The sequence below is a fragment of the Myxocyprinus asiaticus genome, chromosome 34 (assembly GCF_019703515.2).
Source record: "Myxocyprinus asiaticus isolate MX2 ecotype Aquarium Trade chromosome 34, UBuf_Myxa_2, whole genome shotgun sequence".
Classification (NCBI taxonomy): Eukaryota; Metazoa; Chordata; class Actinopteri; order Cypriniformes; family Catostomidae; genus Myxocyprinus; species Myxocyprinus asiaticus.
This window is the reverse complement of record NC_059377.1, coordinates 30,315,610-30,336,868: the sequence shown is the minus strand read 5'-3', so window position 1 is coordinate 30,336,868 and position 21,259 is coordinate 30,315,610. Positions and strand designations below refer to the sequence as shown.

Here is a 21,259-nt window from a genome sequence, read left to right as displayed (position 1 = left end):
AGAGTTCTAAGCAATGAATCAAAACCCTACACAAACCCAAAGTTATACAAGAAAAACTGACCCGAACACAGGCAGAAAGTCCACAAATTTGTCAGGCCCCATTGGGCTTGGGTTGGGTAGCTGAACCCGAGCATGAATAATAAAGATGGAGCTGATGGGCAATAACGTTCTTCAAGTGCCATCCTAACCACACCCCTAACTCCCGCCCTTTCCCCCAAGATAATTTTGTTCATCGCATATTCATTTCTATCAACCTTACAATGCTTCAATCACATTAGGCCAGAGCTTACACGCAGCCACTTCCTTTAGCCTTTACCTCAATCCTATTAGAGAGAGACTGAAGGGCCATCCAATTTTCTGTGTGTGTGTGTGAGTGAGTGTAAGAGAGAGAGAGAGAGAGAGAGAGAGAGAGAGAGAGAGAGAGAGAGAGAGAGAGAGTATTTGTGAGAAACAGCGAGAGAGAGAGAGAGTGTATTTGTGAGAAACAGCGAGAGGGAGAGAGAGAGAGTGCAGTGAAATACATTTCGATAAAAAACAGTTTCTCAGTAGGGATCGGCTCATCCCAAAACTCATTCCAAAACCAGACTTTGGCATTCAAAGAGACAACAAAGACTCTGTGTGTGTGTGTGTGTGTCTTTGTGCGTGTGTGTGCGAGATAACCGCATTACTGGGGTAATCTGCATAGAGCATCTATCCAGGAATTGGAAATGAGATCGTGAGGTTTGGGGAGGGGGTTCAGAGACATTTCACCACACTAAAGCCCTTCTCACACTAAGACAAACACAGAGGCTCAGTTATGCACAAACACACACACACCTTTGCCTCCTAATAATATGCAAATGTCTCTCCTGAAGGTCACCGATGTACATATGTACACACACATTCAGGCTGACAGTCGCTTCTGCGCGTAATGCATTCCGGCGTTGGCACGACTGACCAGTGTTCCCCCTTCTGACCCTTATCGCCAGTGTCACACTGAATTTGTTCCTTGCCTCCTAGGTGTCACATTAAATTCATTCCCCTGGCATCTGAAGTCCGTCTCTCGTGGAACGAGAGGGTTTATGGGCACATAAACCTAGAGGTTCTGAGAGTGCAATTAAAATGAGTGTGCTACGATACAAATGGGATTATTGCCGGGTGGGCCGAAGTGGAACCAGATCAGTGCAAAATTATCATTATTGGTTGAAGCTCACAGAATTTTTTTAATAAAAAAATAATTTACTCACACTCATGTTGTTCCATACCTTTTTGACTTTTCATCTGTGAAACACTAAAGATGTTAGACTCATACGCAATTTTCACACTCCGTATTCTCTGAATTTGAACCAAAGACGGTCTCATAAGGACCCGATTTCGGTCATAATTAAATTCTGACAAAATCTGTAGTAGTAGTAGTAGACAGAAAACACATAATTTGGATGTCTTATTGCCTTCCTACCTCAGTATACTGCCTATGAAGATAGCATTTTTCAGCTTTCAGACACAGCCTGTGCAAGAGCAAATGATGGCAAATGTAGACTGCTTTTGGCAAAAATTCTAAAGTCACAAATTTTCCCTTGTGGCTCATCTCCTAAATACCAAGCAGCATACACAAAGACAAAAGCTGCATGTTTCATTCATTCCTGGCATTAACCTGAGAGCCACTCTGCAATAAACCCCCATTGCACTCTATTTATCTCCGAAAGCTGCAACACTGCTGCGCTAAAATACATGGCGCATATGTGCAGAGCCCATTGGCCTGAGGAACTGCTTATGAAAATTAGTTGTACTGTAATACCAGTATGAATATTGTATGGGCCGGCGCTAGGCTGAGGTGGATGGGGTGGGACATACTAATCAGAAGAACAGACACAGCCCTCATTAAAACTTTAATTGGTGCCTCATCTGTATCCTCACAGGTGGCCTGGGCACGCTCACTGCATTTTTAAACAGCCATGTCAAGTGTAGAACCTTCAGAGTATGTTAGAGAGAAACGGATGTATGATATTGAGAAAATGAGAGCGAGAGAGAGAGATAGGGACAGAGAGAGGATGAAAGGAAATAATTTGATCAACTCTCTCCTGGCATTGATAGTCTAGTCTCTAGACTAAATCGGGATTCATTTAGTCTATACGATATTGAATCATTAAAGGAATAGTTCACCCACAAATATAAATTCTCTCGTCATTCAGTCACCCTCATGCCATCCCAGATGTGTTTGACTTTCTTTCTTCTGCTGATCACAAACAAATATTTTTAGAAGAATATCTCAGCTCTGTTGATCCATACAATGCAAGTGAACGGTGACCAAAACTTTAAAGCTCCAAAAACACAAAGACTTGGTCTGGGTATCACGTCACCTTAAAGATACGATACGTATTGCTATACACGTCACGATTCGATATATTGCGATACATCACGATATCATAATTTAATTAGATTAAGAATCAATTTCAATTCCAATTCATATGGGTATAATTCAGTTATATACTGATGTCTGATGTAGAGCATGTAGCTCGAAACATGTTTTTGTCTCATGGTGAGCTCATTAAATTGATTTGAATGTAACAGTGTGCCAACATTGTTGTGTGTTTACATAATATGAATAAACAAACAGTTTAAAATAAATATCGATACATGGATCCAAAAAGTATCAATACAATATCATGAGAAAAAGTATCACGATACACTGATATGATTGTATCGACAGCCCTAATAAAGACAGCATAAAAGTAATCCATAAGACTCCAGTGGTTTAATACATGGCTTCTGAAGCGATCCAATCGGTTTTGGGTGAGAAGACCAAAATATTAAAAGAATTTCACTATAAATCTTGACATCAGCAGTCTCCTTGGCGATCATGATTTCAAGCTCGATTTCACGTCCTAGCTCAGTCTAGTGCTCTGCATATGCGTCAAGCACTAGAAAGCGTAATCGAGCTTTAAATCATGATCGTGCCTAGAGACTGCAATGGCAAGATGTATAGTGAAAGAGCAGTTATTTTTTAGTCTGTTTTCACCAAAAACTGATTAAACCACTTAAGGTTACAGTGAGGCACTTACAATGGGGCCATTTTTTGGATGGATTAAAGATAGAAATGTGAAGCTTATTTTATAAAAGCATTAATTTTCCTGTTAAAATGTGCATATTATTTCAGCTGTAAAGTTGTTTAATCGCCTTTTTTATGCTTGTTTTAGGGTTTAAGGGTTTACGGTATTATGTTGTCATAAATGGACTATATTATAAGTCTACATATAAGTCTAAATTAATTTTTGTGGTAATCAACATTATGCCATAAATGCTGTAGATTGAGCTTAATTTGTATTAAAACCCTAAATATTCCCTTAACTTCATTCCAGCACTACATTTGGTCAAGATCTTTGTCAGGAAAACTATCACTAAGAATAACAGACATTACACTAAACAATGGAATGGATGGTGAAAAAAGAGAGTGACAGAGAGACAGGAAAACACAACGATCTGACAAGCAAACACAAAGTAACTGAGTTTAAGAGAGGGAGTTGCCCCTGTTCTGTTCCATCCCATGATTCACTGCAAATGAGATGTCACCCTGGCAGTCATGACAGTCTCTCTCCACTCCCTGCAGCGTAATTGAATTCTGCACTCACATAACTACACGTGCAGAAGCGCACTCGGCCCAGCCTCTGTTTTGATTGTTATTAATGCTGGTGCTTATGGAGGGGAACCTCCAATGACCGATCATAGCATCTGCAGGGCCCCCGAGGGCCCTATTGTATACCCTCACACACAAACATGGGCACCTCACCACTGGTGCAGTCATTCAGAGTAACGGAACATATTACAAAATGAAATGCATTTAAATATGGTATGACATCACAGTCATTCACTGGCATAAAACATATGTACACACACACTCAAGCTGACACAAATCTTTCAGACAGCTGCACAACACCACTGTATTCCCAGTAGTGGTCTGGTCTTTTTTCCCCAGGGCAGTTCAGTGTGGCCCGATTCCCCTTAGGGTTTATCCCCTGTACCCAGGGTCCCACTGGTGCTCAGAGCTCCACAGCATTTTAAAAAAGCTCCCTGTCAAGCACCACTGATCCAGGGCCAGGTTTCTAAAATTGGGCATGTAAATTAAGTGCATTTACATGCCCACTGACAATATCATCAGTCACAAGACATCCAAAAAAAATAAATATAAATAAATACAATTATTCAAGGGTCTTGAGAGAGAGACGGTTTTCAATTTGTGATCTCTGGACTGTCTCTTTTATCAGTCAGCCATGAGAGATACCTGGCTCCTGGTAAGGTTTAACCCATTTTGGTTTTGTAGGCAGAGCACGAGTGATCCATTCAGGCACCTGATATGAGATCAGCTCTCGGCTACGAGTGCAATACAGAAGACACGGCTGAACCAAAGGGAATTCCAAATCTAAGGTCAACTGTAAAATTGAAGCAAGATCATGTATGGTCAGGGTAAAGCACAGATCTCCAGTCAGCCATCAATTGTGTGTAATTAAACTTTAAGAGCCGAGCTGAGGCTGAGAGCAGAACAGAGTTGTTCTGCCTGGTTACTTTAACAGCCGGCCAAGGACTGATTGCGGCTCCTTGTAAAGCCAGAGAGATTTAGCCTCACCATGGGAGCCATGAAGATCATTAGTCCCCAGAGAATGCAATCATCCATCTGGATAACCTCACACTGGACATGATTAAGAGTGTGAGTGTATTTGAAGACATAATATTTACTATCTTGTAATGGTATGCAAGGATGAATGAAGGTGTGAGTGTGTGTGCTTGTAAAGACCTTTATTTCCCAGTGCGTTGTGTAAAAGTCAAACATGCATAAATTAAGTGTGTATGAGTGTGTGTCTATGGTAAAACTATAAAATCCCCCAACTGTTTCATATTAAAGGGGACATTATCATGAAAAATTAGATTTGCTTTCAAAATAAGAGTCTGATGTACTATGTAGACATTATCTAATATTCACAATGCAAAACTTCCTCCCTGAGACCAATGGCCCAAATTTACTTCAGGAGAAGCTCTTCTGAGTTTTTCATTCAGGGACAAAAAGAAGTTCGAAAGAGCCAAGCAATGGTATACTGTTTGCGAACATTCAGAAACCCACCACACCACTGTGGGAGGCGTTTAAAGGTACATTTAAATATGAGGTGTTATCAATTACTTTATGCCTCTTTCTATAAGTAGAATTCGCATGAGGTCAGTAAAAGAAGTTTTAACCACTCGGTGAAGATTTAAAGTAATATATATGCAGTAGAAATGCGGCATTTGTCTTGTTTACATTCTGAATTCATGATATGAAACAGATTATGCACTAATACGCTACACGACCATAATATGCACCGATTACACTCCGTTATTGTAATTTATTATGACACTGATACCAGGGACTAAAAACGAAATGTTTTCATTTTGGTTCGTTCTGAGCAAAAACTGTATTTTTTCATTCCGGTTCAGAAGTTCTGCAGCCTCCTTTCCAAAAGGTTACTGGTTAGAACAAAATAAAAGAACGGTTAATAACATTCTTTTTAAAATGACAATACTCTGCGCTATAAGGGGTGGGTGCAGTGTTGCCAGACCTTGCATGTGAAACAAGCTACATGGTCTGGAAAAACAAGCCCAAAATTAGCCATTTGCATCACCAAAATAAGCGAAAATAAAAATAAAAAAAATTCTGTGTGGTGGATTTATCGGCACAGAAATTATAACAAGCATTTAATTAACAGTTAAGTATAATTTTATTTACAGACCTGCTTCTGAGTCAAACCCCGGCAGCATCAAATCTGTATTAATGCATCATATCTAACAATAATTCAGTGAAGACTTGAAAATGTACTTTTTACCACTAATAATGTTTTCCTTGTATCTGGATTAGCCGTGCATATGTACAGTAGAAATTATACATAGTTGTTAGAAGGGTCTTCATTCAGAGAATTCAACAGCCACAACGGGCAATTATGCAAATAACTGTGTGATGCAGCAGTTTCTTTCAGGACCAAAGCACGTGTTTCATTTTTTTGGGAAACATGAAATGGTGTAGTTCACAAACTTTACTATGATAAAACTTTTGGCCTTTGGTTTTATGTAAAAATTATCAGAACAAAATTAATCGGTTATAACTGGTTACCAACATTTAAAAATAACGTTTTCACTCCGGAACAATTGAAAATCACTTTGTTCCAGTTTTTGGTTAAGTTCTGCTAAAAATTTCGTTTAGATTTTCGTTTTCGTTCCTCGAACCATTCAACCAGTACCAGTCCTGACTGATACTACTGCAAAAATGGGCATATAAAAGAGTGTTAATGGGCAAAAGAACAATGATAGGCATATCTTACTTTGGGCAGATATGTGAATGGCTTTCGCTGCAGATGATACATGAATGAATGGGTACTTGGGTAGAGTTTTTCGGTAGATTTGATTCCTTTTGTAGACCAATTAAAAAAAAAAAGAAAAATCACATGACATGTTCTTGGAAAATTTCTCTACACAAACGATCATAGGATGTATGGAAATTTGCACCACTTCACTAATAACTGCACACTGGTATGTTCATGTTGACTGATCTTGACTGACTGCACAACATAAACATTAGTTGTCGGCCTCAAAGTAGGTGGAGCTTCTTGTCACACCTTCTGATAATGTGGACCAATGGCTGCAAGATGGTGTTTAGCAGGCGCTAAGATGTTTTCCAAAAAAAAAACAAAAAACAAATGTGAGCGGTTACGAACCACCAAAATGAACGCAAAAACACCTTTTTGGCTAGATTTTGTTCTAAATGTCGTCACACCCATTCATTCTTCAATTTCATCGGAAGAATATCGGGGACTTAAGGAACAAAAACGACTCCAGGTTATGTCACAACAATCAGCTAAATTGACATGACTGTTTATGTTTATATCTCAATACATATTCAGAAACTTGGCCTATGCCTTGATGAATGACAGAGTAAAAGACTATGTCAGTCTGCAAAGGTTAGTCAAACATGAAGATGTCAAACATTTACACGTAGAAGTCTTAAAAGGTATAGTGGCAAAATTTGAGAGATGCTGAAACATCGAAAACTAATTTCATACTTTTATTAAATACGTAAAAGTATACTTTTACACAAACACTTTTACAGAATACTTTTACATAAAGCATACTTTTATATGAACTATTAAAGATTAACAGGGCCATAACCACCAAAAAGTAGACAATATAAAAAATAGTAATTGGTCAATATGGGTATTTCAATAACCTATTTTAACCGAATACATTCAGTCCCCTCCAATCTTGCATATTTGATTACACAGTTCAAAATGAAGTTGACTTCAAGGGGAAAAAAATGCTATAAAAATGCAACAAATGTATTAAATATAACCCCTTTAAATAAATCACTTTACAGTTGACACATAAATAAGAAGTGAACAACGTATTATTCAAAAGATTAATTTCATGGATAGCCCCTCATCAAAGTGTGAAATGAAGATGGAAATAAAGTGAGAAAGTAAGACGAATGGATAGAGCGAAAACAGGGAGACAGAGCAACTGTTAAACCCCTTTTACTGCCATTATGTCTGGGTATTGTGTGTGAGTGGGCACACGCAAGTGTGTGCACATATGACCTAAAATATATGAGAGAGAGAAAGAGAGAGAGAAACCAAAAATACTTACGGAGGGACGCAGGTGCAGTCGGAAATGTCATCGGCTCCATTCGGAGGGGAAGGGTTGACACGCAGCAAACGACTACAAAATACAAAGGCAAGCGAGTGCCAGGAGAACTGCCAGGCGGTAGATCCTCAGCACAGAGAACAAGGAAAACCCATTTTGACACCGTGGGATGATAAGACTACAGCGGCAAGTCTCGCAGCACAGGTGGCGGATCTGTAAACACACTGGAGTTTGATTCCTGAGGCAGGAGTGAAAACACAGGCCCCGGATCACTGAATGAATCACACTATTAGCTTGACGAGCAGCAAAGGAGGGTGGCAAAGAGACTCGTAGACATCAAGTCAACACCAGAAACTCCAAGACGCAAACAAAACCAGATCCCCTAAGACTTAGACTAGACTCCCTTGATGCCCTGATCCAGACCAAGACCTAAGCCATTTTAATGAACTGTAATACAGAAAATGTTGAATTCATTTTGAACACTCAATGATCAAATCACTTCTCTTTATCTATAATCTGTTTAAAAATTTTCCAAGAATCCTTTTACATTCGAAGTGACAATTTGCACTCACAGTGCAGCTATTTGCACCCTAACAATCTTTTGGAAACAGTGAAATTTACATCAAACTGCATTGTGAGCATCGCTGCAGTGGTGTGGGCCGTAACACTGTTACGCGTTTGTCACACTCTTTTTTTTCCCATTCTGCTTCTGGTCTCTTCGCTTAATAGTTTCTTTAATACTACTTATTATAATACATAAAAGGTAGTTTTACTATAGCAATATGGTATGAACCATGTTTTTTTGGTGGAAATCATAGATTTGATGCAATTAACAATAGTTTTAGTACAGTAATATGGTGTTAATATAGTAACCATGTTTAATTTTGTGGTTACTATGATTTTACTATAAAATACCATGGTGATACTATGGTTACTGTAGTAATACCATGGTTAATTTTTGTAGAAGAAGGTAAGTGTTAGGTTAGACACAAACACCCTGCAGTGTTGCCCCTATACAGATAGTATTTAATTAGGGGAGTAAATAGTATCCATTTGTATTTGCACTAGGGTGCAAATAGAATCTTCCTAAAAAATAAATATGGTGAACTTTGACTAAAAACATAAAATGTGGTCCAAAAGTCTGAAATCACTAGTGAAAATTATTCCTTTTTGCATTTTTCTAAATTAATATAAATTGTATTTATTACAAATTACATTATCATCATATTGTTTTTATTATTATTATCAGCATAACAATGAGTGAAAAATAATTTCTAATGACAACATGAACTCTAACTGACATGGACTCCAGAAGTTTGAACTGATGATCCATGTTATGCCAGCATGATTTGGTGCGTGCTTCAACGGAAGCAAGAAAATCTGACCTATAAACTTGGTCAATGTCACATATGTGCTTAATTTATTAGTTACCTAGATATAGTGCTAAATCTGAAATATTTCCAATTAAAATTTATTTATAGGTTTAAATAAAATTTGAACCCCACATTTGCAATGTACTCTCTCCCCACTGTATTATATGTAAGCTGAGGCCAAGGCCACATTTATGTGGTCTCGAAGGGGTCTCAAAACTGAGACCATAAGATCAAGCCTCCAACTATGGTCTTAGATAAATGCCAGGTACCTTCAGGTAACCGGAGATCAGTTATGGAGCAGACCAGGACAACCACTCAGTTAAGCACATGAATTATGCAACAAATACACACATGGGCTCAAATGCAGGCTCACATTGTCACACACCAGGTTTACAGGATTAAAAGCCACACCGGCTTTGATAAATAAAAGATTAATGGGCCTGATCCTGCAAACAGTTAAGTGCGATTTAGACCCTCTTTCATAATTGCACTCAGGAAGGACCGCAGCACTCAGTGATGGTGATCTCTGAGTCATATAAAGCTGTTCTGGGGTCAGCCCAGTAGTACGAGTCAGCTTCACTCATCTGCTGGACTAAATTGTGTACGTACACTATACGCTGTACTCGGCTATGAAGTGCATTCAGCATTTAAAGACATGTGACCAACAGAAGATCGGAATATCCAACACTGACCTTTGGCTCGATTCAAAGTAGAGATATTTTAAAGCTGTGTGTTTTTATTGTTGCTGGAAAGTGAGTAGACTGTATATTCTAACATTTTGAATATTTTTTTATTTGTTATTTATTATTTATTAAATCCTGAAGCCCTTGCACATGACATCATATCCTGGTCCACTGCGTTTTTTGAAATAGTTTTGCGTGCTCAAAGCCTAGTGTGCCCACTGCTTAATACAACAAAATGAAGTAGAATAGTGCAGAAGAGTGCAAAATGAGCAGATTTTCAGAGAGCAGGAATACTCCCCTCTGCTTTCTGCTTGGTGGCAGTTCAAGAATCCTTAACTGAACTCCTTTATAATATTTATAATGATAGATATGTGCATGCAAGTGTGTGTGGCTCTCATGGGACATTTCTTCTTGGAAACATTCAAAAACAGCTGACATCTCAGTTATGAAAGAAGAAATCATACTAATGTGGCCTTTAAAAACACGCCTTTTCACCCATCATGCGATCTCGCACAGGATCGGTCTGGCAAGCTTCATGGTTGAAAAGATCAGCTGAACCAGCAAGCAGTAGTAAGTACAATAATAGTATACAGTAACTTTATATTAGGTAAAGCTAAAAAATACAGTACAAAAGGTGGAAAAAAAAAACAACAAAAACTCTGGTTCTTAACTCTGCTTAAGCACTTTATTTTTAAATCTCTACATTTTAGCACCTCATTAATATATATAGTATATAATGAAATAAACAAAAGCTGTCCAAAAGCCTAGATTTTTTTCTTTGAAAGACTGCCCCCTACTCATCATGTATCTCCTGCACTGCCTTACGGCCCATTTGCGAGGGAAAATTACTGTGTGCGAATGTGGAAAATTATTTGGTCGCACTGGTGCGAGTGAAAGCTGATCTAACATCCAAACTTATGAACTTGTACAGTAGCCTACCATCAGAATTCTCAAATTCATCTAACCTCATATGCAAAGAACTCTTAAAAATATGGCACGTTAATTATTTTTGCATTAAGAGTGTCATTTTCTCACTCACAAAAGGCTACGAGAGCTCTCCTCTCTCTCTCTAAAGCCGCACAGGCAAATATATTGCCTGGCCAAAAAAAAAAGGCAGTGTTATGATCTGGGGTTGCTTCAATTGGTCAGGTCTAGGCTCAGCAACGTTGAATGTACTGAATGACCAGGTTATCTCATCAATGGATTTTTTCTTTCCTGACGGCACAGGCATATTCCAGGGCGACAATGCCAAGATTCATCAGGCTCAAACTGTGAAAGAGTCATTCAGGGATCATGAGGAATCATTTTCACATATGAATTGGCCACCACAGAGTCCTGTCCCTAACCGCATTGAAAGTCTTTGGGATGTGCTTTACAAAACTTTACGGGGTAGTTCGACTCTCCCGTCATCAATACAAGATCTCAACCAAAAATGAAAGCAACTCTGGACGGAAATTTTTTTGTGATGTTGCATGAGGTTGTCGAAACAATGCCACAACGAATTCACGGCATAATCAAAGCTAAAGGCAATCCAACGAAATATTAGAGTATGCAACTTTTTTTTTGGCCAGGCAGTGTACCAGTTAAGAGGTTCTTGCTTTTTTTTTTATGTCAAAATTATGGACATAGTTCCCTGTATGTCACTCACTCGACGTGGTGTCGATGTAGTGACACTAGGGGTTCAATCTTGAGAGCCCCAATCACCTTTGCTTAAAATAGAAAAGGCCAATGAGAATTGGCGAGTGGAATTTGCATGCCACTCTCCGCCCCCGGACATACGGGTATAAAAGGAGATGGCGTGCACCACTCATTCAGGTTTTTTCTTTGGAGCCAAATGCATGCTTGTGTTCGTCCTCTCACCTTTCGCTTGCGCTGCTGGATTTTACAGCGCATATCAGAGTTCACCCTCGCACGGTCGATTGTTGTGCTTCCCCTGGGCGCTTCAGTCCTCGGGTGCTAAAAAGAGTATATTCAAAAGAGTATATTTCCTTCTAAAAGAGCTCACGCAAACGCTTGCCGTCTTTTTTAAAGATGTCCTTCTGCGTTTGCGCTACTGGATGTGGCCGTTATCTCTCCCCTCTGGACAGCCATGAAATCTGTCTCGAGTGCTTGGAGCACCAGCACGCCAAGGCAGCTTTCGTGGAAGGGTTATGTTCGATGTTGCGGTCACGGCTCACTTCCTTCTTCATGAAGCAAGGAGCCACCGCGGCTGCTCCCCAACCCGCTCCGCCCTGGGCTGATGCTCAGCCGGCCGGGTCGGCAAGCACCGCAGGCAATCTGGATGTGGATATGGGAGCGTTTTCGCCGGCTCAACCCCCGTGGACCTCCCATCCCCCAGCACGCTCATTCTATCCAGAAGAGCTGTCGAGCGATACAGGTGGTCCACATCAGGGCGGATTTCATGTGTCGTTCGTGGCTCGCAACGAGTATGAGCTTTCGGTCGCAGCATTGGAGGATGGGCTTCTGCTGTCAGAAGCAGACGAATCTTCTGAGCTCCTGCCCACGGGCGATAGAGCACAGGATGAGGCGGACGTTGAGATGGCAGCCGTGCTTGCCCGGGCGGCTGTGAACATCGGGCTGAAGTGGAACCCTCCACCCTGCCCTGAGCGTTCGCGGCTGGATGATTGGTTTCTGGGCTTGGAGCGTGACTCACATCCACGCCCCGCCCCAGTGCCTTTCTTCCCGGAAGTGCACGAGGAGCTAACGAAGTCATGGAAGGCACCTTTTTCTGCCTGTACATGCTTTGTGGGCTCATCCATCCTAACTACCCTCGACGGCGGAGCGGCTAAGAGATATGTCGAGCTCCCACAGGTAGAGTGCACCGTAGTGGTGCATTTATGCCCGCAGGGTGCAGCCACCTGGCGCGACTGACCAAGGCTCCCTTACAAGGCCTGTAAGTTCTACTCCTCATTAATGACGAAGGCTTACAAGGCCACAGGTCAAGCCGCTTCCGCCCTGCACACCATGGCCATCCTGCAGATCCACCAGGCCAAGGCGCTGAAAGATCTGCACGAGGGTAGACCTCGTCTTACGGGCGATGAAAGTCACAGCGCACGCCCTGGGCCGGACAATGTCCACTCTTGTGGTCCAAGAGCGGCACCTGTGGCTCAACCTTGCGGAGATGAGTGACGCCGAGAAAGTCCGCTTTCTCGATGCGCCCTTCTCCCAAGGGGGTCTTTTTGGCGACACCGTGGAGGATTTTGCCCATCAGTTCTTGACGGTGAGGAAGCAGACCGAGGCGATTAAGCACATCTTTCCGTGGCACGACTCGGCCACCTTCAGGCCTCTGAAGTCTCGCGCCCCATCTGCTTCTCACCAGAGCCATTCCCCTGCAGTGTCGGCCCCGGCTCCCGTACCATCGGAGCCCATATGCCAACCTCAGAGAAGAAGATCCTCCTGTGGGAAGTTGGCTACACCTGCCCATCAGCTGGCCCCCAAGAACCCCGGATGGGCTTCGAGGCGGCCCTGGCACGGGCAACCCAGGGATGAGGCGACTGACTCTGACCGGTCTGGCCCGGTTGAACTCTCCAGCCCCACCATCGCCCCTGGGCCAGCGCATGGTAAGTATTATAAAGCCGAGTGCCCACCTGGTCAGAATAACAGCAGTTTCCTCATTCCCTGGGTCAGCGCACTCACGACGGCCAGGCGCTGGAAGTCTTTCCGGTCAATCAGGTGAACGAGTGTACCTCCCATTCCCCTCGTTCTCCGTCGAGAGACAGTCGGCAAACAGGTAAGTGTGCTGGTCTCTGGGGTCGCTCGCCCACCCCAGTCACTGGCCACCGTTGCTGGCTTGCGGTGCAGCACGTCCCCCGTGGGCTGTCTTTCAGGTGGGGTGCCTGCTCTGCCTTGCCGCGAACCACCCTGACTGGTCACGGTAAGTCCAGTCCTTATTTTAATCGTGCCCAAGAGAGGGGGAGGGTCGCGCCCAATCTTGGACCTGCGTGCTTTGAACAAAGATTTACACAGGCTTCTGTTCAAGATTTTAACACAGAAGCGCATCCTGGGGATGAGCATACCAGTACAAGGTCCTCCCCTTCGTTCTGTCCCTGTCCCCTCGCGTCTTCGCATTCTCAATTATCTCTATGTCTGGCTAATACTAGCTCACTCGCGAGATCTATTGTGTGCGCACAGGGACCTTGTGCTTCAGCACCTTGACCGACTCGGGCTTTAGGTCAACTGGGAGAAGAGCAAACTCTCCCCTGTGCAGAGCATCTCTTTTCTCGGTATTGTCAGTGAAGACCTTCAGGCAGAAGGTAGCGGTGCCAGTGAAACAATTTCAGAGGCTCCTGGGACATATGCCATCCTCGGCGGCAGTTCTCCCCCTCGGTTTGATGCATATGAGACTGCTTCAGCACTGGCTACAGACTTTCAGCCCTTGGTCATACCTGACATTTCTACGGGCAGGTGTTCCCCTAGATCAGGTCTCAAGGCGCGTCGTGGTCACGACAGATGCCTCGAACTCGGGCTGGGGTGCCGTGTGCAACGGGCAGGCAGTCTCGGGGCTCTGGACAGGGCCGCGACTCCTTTGGCAGAGCATCAACTGCTTAGAGTTGCTGGCAGTATTGCTGGCCCTGCGGAGGCTTCGGCCGTTGATTCAAGGAAGCATGTGTTGGTCCGGACCAACAACACAGCAACCGTAGCGTACATAAACCGCCAAGGCTGCATACGCTCGAGTCGCATGTCGCAACTCACCCGCCGCCGCCTCCTCTGAGGTCAGCAGGCATTGAAGTCTTAAGTACAGCGGACGCGCTCTCACAGCAGGTAACACTCCATGGGGAGTGGGGACTCCACCCACACGTAGTCCAGCTGATTTGGGAGAGATTCAGGAAGGCGCAGGTAGACCTGTTCGCCTCCCAAAAGTTCTCTCACTGCCCCCTTTGGTACTCCCTGTCTGAGGCTCCCCTCGGCACGGGTGCCTTGGCGCACAGCTGGCCTCGGGGGCCGCGCAAGTATACGTCTCCTCCAGTGAGCCTCATTGCACAGACTCTGTGCAAAGTCAGGGAGGACGAGCAGCAAGTCCTGTTCATTGCGCAGTACCTAGCGGGTGGTAACTATTAGAGGTAACTCAGGACAGAGCCCCCTCTATGAGGTGGCTGTATGCCTTGAAGTGGCGTCTCTTCGCGAACTGGTGTTCTTCCCGTGGGGAAGACACACAGAGATGTGCCGTCAGGTCTGTGCTGTCTTTCCTTCAAGAAGGGCTGGAGAGACGGCTGTCTCCCGCTACCTTGGAAGTGTACGTGGTTGCCATAGCAGCTTACCACGACTCACTGGACGGGAGGCCCTCACGACAGTGCGACCTGATCAACAGATTCCTCAAGGGTGTGAGGAAGTTGAATCCTCCTAGACCGCATCTGATTCCCTCTTGGGATCTCTCTGTGGTCCTACCTGCCCTACAGAGAGCCCCCTTTGAGCCCCTGGAGCAGGCCAAGCTCAGTACTTTGTCTCTGAAGACGGCCCTCCTGGTGGCGCTCACTTCCATCAAGAGGGTGGGGGACCAGTAGGCGATCTCGTTTACCAGCGAATGCCTCGAGTTTGGGCCGGCACACTCTCACGTGACCTTGAGACCCCGGCCCGGTTACGTGCCCAAAGTTTCCACCACTCCTTTTTTGGGACCAGGTGGTGAACCTGCAAGCACTCCCTTCAGAGGAGGAAGACCCGGCCTTGTCGTTGCTGTGTCCAGTTCGCGCCCTGCCAATCTATCTGGACCGTACGCAGAGCTTTAGATGCTCGGAGCAGCTTTTGTCTATTTTGGAGGATAGCAGAAGGGGAAAGCTGTCTCCAAGCAAAGGCTAGCCCATTGGATTGTGGATGCCATTTCTCCTGCACACCAATCTCAGGAGTTGCCGTGCCCCTTGGGAGACTGGGCGCACTCCACTAGAGGTGTTGCGTCCTCCTGGGCACTGGCAAGAGGGACCTCTCTAGCAGACATATGCAGAGCTGCGGGTTGGGCTCCACCCAATACCTTTGCGAGGTTTTATAACCTACGCATAGACCCGGTTTCGACCCGAGTGTTACGCAGTAACAGCAGGTAGACCTAGCGGCTGGTTGGGCCCCTTTTTCAAAAGGTGATAATGTGTGCCTTTTTGTCCACAACTGTTCCCCGTATCTGGTGAACCCCAGACGCCTCTTTAATTCTTAAGCACTGTTCGGTGACGAACTCGGCAGAGGAGTAACGACACCAGGCCCAGTACTTGTGGTATGCCCCTTTTCAGGTGAGCCTGTGTGCTCTGGCTCAGTGCTCCATGCATGGTGATTCCCCCTTGGTAATCCCGTATGATGAGTTTCCACTGTTTGGTTTCCCCTTAGGTGAACCCTGTGTTTTCCCTCACCAGAGCTTTCTCTGCCTCGGCCACTGTGGCTGTGTACCCTCTCTGTAGATAAGGTCCTCCGGTGGTATCATTCCATATGTGAACTTCCCCGTTGGTAAATCCATGTGAGGTATTCTCCACATGTTAACCTCCCTCCGGTAGGATGTGGTCTCTGTAGTGTTCTCCTTCCTGGAGAGGGAAGAGCACTTCCCAGTGCTATTCTAGAAAGTGCTTGGCAGGAAATTTCTTAACTGCAAATCCGGAAAGGCACCGCCTGTAGCCTACTTGGGTAAGTGCCTCCTCCCCCCTTAAATGGGACTAGGGAGACGCCTTACCTAACCCGCTGGAAGGTCACGACGTGGTTGAGCGCTCGCTGTGTGGCACGCAGCAGCTTGCCCGTGTCCACTCTTCCGTACCTCGTGACACATTTCAGTGCCTGCGGCGTTTCCTATAGGAACCCCTAGTGTCACTACATCGACACAACATCGAGTGAGTGACAGACAGGGAACGTCTTGGTTACTGATGTAACCTCTGTTCCCTGTGTCCCTCCTGCCGCGGCACTGAACCAGCCGCTGACATGGCCGGGACTCTCTATCGGCTCCTCGGCATAAATCTGAATGAGTGGTGGACGCTCACATATAAAAATCTCCTTTTATACCCGTATGTCCGGGGGGAGAGAGTGGCATGCAAATTCCACTCACCAATTCTCATTGGCCTTTTCTATTTTAAGCAAAGGTGATTGGGGCTCTCAAGATCGAACCCCTAGTGTCACTACATCGACACAACATCTCATTCCCTCCATCAGGGAACAGAGGTTACATCAGTAACCAAGCTGTTTTTAATTATGACGGCTAATGGTTGTCATAAAACATGGTGCTCATGCGCAAGATTCTTCGCAAAACAGTGGCAGATGTGGCACAATGATCAATGTACTCCATCTAGTGCAGGTTTTTTTTAATTTTAAATAAAATTAACATTACACAATGCTTAACAGTGATGATTTTAACCAAAAATACATTCAAACAGTTATGAAATGTCACAAAAAGTTTGATTTAATATATTTGAGTGTTGATGAACTACTAATCTGTTAATTACTAACCAATATAATTTTTGTTACTGGCAAATGGATGTATAAAGGGTCAGCAATGTATTTTCAGTTTATTAGATGCTCATAAAGGTTATCTATCAGGACTGATGTTGTTTGGTGCTGCCTGAAAGGTTAACTTAGAAAAATAACTTGAAAATGTTTATAGGAGAAGTTGTCCTTTGTCATGTATCAATCGTTTTGTTTCTGAATTCTGCAGTAATTCTTTAACAGTTACACATAACAGTCTTTAAAAAACTGATCTCTGACCTCTAAGTGTGCCCATCATGCACTTAGGGGAATGAGCACTCGTTTACAAAAATATACACTGTGTACTGTACACTGAGGGAATCAGAGAACACACGGTCACCTCACATAAACTCACTCACCTTGACCAAAATGCTTTTAAAAGAGTGGACAGATGCTACTAATGGTAATCCTGATGGCATTCTGTACTCCTACAGGATGTTCCCTGGATTCTGTTCACCTCAGTTCATCTGTGATATAATGTGTCATTTCTGTAGAACGTGTATAGTGATACAAATCTACATTAAATAAATTTTTAAAAAGGGACCAGTCAGAATTTAAGAAAACTGCTTAATAAACAGTGATAATGTCTTAAAATGTTCCTTTTTTTTTTTTTTTTTTTTAAAGATTTGTGTTAGGGTAAGGTTTAGGGGTATAGGTAGGGTTCGAGGACAGAACATATCATTAGCTCGTTACAAAAAAAAAAAATTCAACGGAAAGAGAAAGAAAGAGATACAGAAAGGCAGTGGAGGATGAGGGTAACCTTTTAGCACAGATCCAGTTCTGTTTGACCCAAGACACCTGTAGAACAAACACACACACACAAAAGAATGAAACATTTGTCTCCTGGCACATGACTCCATTAGCTAACTCTTTGTATATGACTGTGTGTATTGTGCATATTGTATGAATCAGTCACCTCTCTGGCAAGTGTGAATTTTTTAAACTCCGGCTCTAGAGATGATGAACATTAGTGAGAGTCTATGGGGGAGAATCATAGAGCCTATACCAGATGGGCACAGGTGGCATGATGCCAGGCAGAACAAAGACTCAGGGTGCCAAGCTACAAATGACTGGCTGTCTTCCCCACACATCCCCCAACACAAACACATGATAATCTTGCCATCAAACTGTAAAATATCTGGTTAACCCATCCACTCTGATGACAGAGAAACAAACTGCTCTGAGATACTGAAGAGCTACAAGAACAGAGGAAAGACAGAAAAACAAAAAGACAGACAAAGACAGAAAAACAAAAAGACAGAAAAACAAAAAGAACGAACGAACAAATGAACACAAAAGAAAAAACTATTAAAAAAGAACAAAGACAGCATGAACAAACAAAATACAGGACAAATGAACAAACTAAGAACAAACATTTGAATGAACAAACAAAAGATGTCATGAATGAACAAAAATAACAAACTTACGAATGAACAAACAATCACACAAAAGACAGAATGAACAAACAAACAAAAAAACACAAAAGAACAAACAAACGAAAGTCAGCACAAATTAACAAACAGAAAGAACAAACATATGATAGAACAAGCGAACAGACAAAAGACAAACAAATTAAACAAAAAGCCAACATGAAAGAACAAAAAAAAAAAAAAAAAAAAAAATCAACAAACAAAAAATAACAAAATAGAAAAAAATAACGAACAAATGAAAGACAGTACAAATGAACAAACAATGATATAATGAACAAACAAAAGAATGAAAAACAAAACCTTATGATTGAGGAAGTCATTCCATTTTGTTCCATTGAAGCTATACGAGTGTGTGTGTGTGTCAGTAAATATGGCAGACGTTGGCGTGAGAGCCACTACACAACAGAAAGAGCTCAGCAGCTGCTGCAAGGCTTAAGACTTCTCTAATTACACATCTGTGAGTTACACACCTTTAAATAAACAACTACAAATCACACAAACACACACAAACTGATTTCCATGCTTGCATGTCTAATTATATTTTCCCATTTTTCCTCTAGTCTCTCTCTCTGTCATCTGTTCTTCCATTTTCTTTTCTACCTCTTTTGTGCCATTTCTGTAATTACTGTAACTACCTACCTATTTTTGTAATATTTTTTTTCCCCAGAGGTTCATTTACAAATTACCATTATGACCATTTCTCTGACCCTTAGAATTAAATGTTTTCTACTGTACCTTTAAGACTTCATGTAAATTAACTCTCTTATGAACTCTGAAGTTGCAGAATACCGAATAGGCATTTATATGTAAACATGGGGCGGTCACATGCTAATGTGCTCATGGTTACAATGTCATAACCATTATGATTTGTGAGTGGCACAACATAGTTTTAGAGTTCTACAATTGTAAACGCACACGTTAAAAAATCATTTGAAATGACAAACACACACAGATGCGTGTTATAGCAGATGGTCTCTCTGGAGACTGCACTTGCTGGTACATCACATTGCATCAGCTCAGCCTCTCTCTGACACACAGCAGCTACACACAGACAAAGAGCATGACCTGCAGTGCCCCCTAACACGCACACACACACACACACACACACAGAGTGAAAGTACACTGAAATGCCCTCTGGTCTCCAGCATATCACCACTTTGTCCTCAAATTAAGCTTCCACTCATACAGTCCTTCAGAGATGGGGAGAGAGCAAGACAGAGAGGTAACTGACTAGGGATGGACATGGATAAATTTAACTGAAAGCTTTGTCTTTGTGCTGAAACTTCTTTGTGTGTCTCAGCTTATCTCTTATGATACTAGCTGTTCATGACTAAAAATGCCACTTTCCGCCTTCTTTCAACTCAACATGAAACAGCCTTCATAACCCAATTTATTTTCATAATGTGATGAATTTATATAGGATGGGACTAGACTTTATCCATCAGGTTTGGGAGGGTGGGGGGTTGAGAACGTAACAGGGCTTGATGACCTCAGCCAAAAAGGAAAGTGGTTTCAGAGGTGGAGCCAGGTGGAGCAGGAGCCGGGTCTGATTAAGAAAAACTTTTTGTATTTGGAAGGACTATATGTTGAATTGTTCATTTTAAGACTGGGAACGTGTATTGAGGCCACAACCATACAAATTCGTTGAAGTTTGAAACTTTTGTTTTCAGTTTCCAAACGTCATCGTCTTCTAAAGTATGCAGTTATGGAGTGCGTTTTCAAAAGTCTGTTTTTGGTGGGGGAAAACTGCATTCTAGTGTGGCAGAGAGGCGTAAACGTAGCAAAATCAGTGCATTCAAATGAAAACGGATTAGTCTGGACGTGACCTAAAAAGTTAATAAGGTCGATTTTTAATTAATATTGACTTTAAGGCCATGTCCACACAAATACATTTTCTTTTCGAAAACGCATTGATTTCACCAAGTTTGCGCTAGGGCTGGGCGATATATTGAATATTCACATTATTGTGATAATTTTGCTGGCAATATAAAATTGAGCAATATCTTGAATATTGCAATGACTGTACTGTGCTTTTTATTTGGCCACTACATTTCCTAAAGAGAGAGTTCATTAGACTAATTTCACGATCTTTCAGGGCTGCACAATTCATCAAAATAGCATAAAAATCCCAGTATTGTTGTCAGACCAGTGCCTGCCTGCAGATGACAGCAAAGGAATCATACTGTGCTAAGCTCTGGCACATGATCATTGACCTGTTATTCAACACACCTGAGTCATGTTCTCTGAGGCTATATAAGCTTTGAACTACATCTACCCAGCACTCAAGCTTGAATTTTCCTGTGAGTTTAGTGTAACTTTATCCTGTGACTGCTTGGTGACAGTTTGATGATTCTCAGTATTATTTTATGTTTCCTGTAAACCACTCTTGGACTTGGACTAGTTGACTTTTTACGAAAGAGTTTTAATTTTCTTTTTAGCCCATCATTTTGCCTTTTGTTTCAATAAATTATTTGGTTATTTTACCTTGTTCTGCAAGTGTGCTTCTTCCTGAGTGGTGTCATATGTGCACTTTTATTTTTCTGCCAAAATAAAAGCTCCTGGTGAAGGTTAACTAAATACGACAGCAATTTGAGCAATTTTAATTTTGTATTATACTAAAATTAAACTAGTCTCAAAAAATTAGTGAGTGAACTTTTTGCACACCCTGTTCAGTCACAATTTTTTGTAAATGATGTAGGTAAATATTTCTATATTT

At 42.5% G+C, this 21,259-nt stretch overlaps 1 protein-coding gene across 3 annotated transcripts in view; it reads right to left on the bottom strand.

Moving 5' to 3' along the window:
- The window catches only part of LOC127424920 (ephrin type-A receptor 7-like), a 190,429-nt gene that overhangs the window by 109,801 nt on the left and 59,369 nt on the right, over positions 1-21,259 (bottom strand). The window contains exon 4 of one of the 3 annotated variants that reach the window (XM_051670470.1): positions 17,874-17,911. The exons of the other annotated variants lie outside the window; for them this stretch is intronic. Coding sequence (XP_051526430.1) covers positions 17,877-17,911 — 35 coding nt within the window. The 3' untranslated portion in view covers positions 17,874-17,876. The remainder of the gene's footprint in view (positions 1-17,873; positions 17,912-21,259) is intronic. 3 annotated transcript variants of the gene reach the window in all.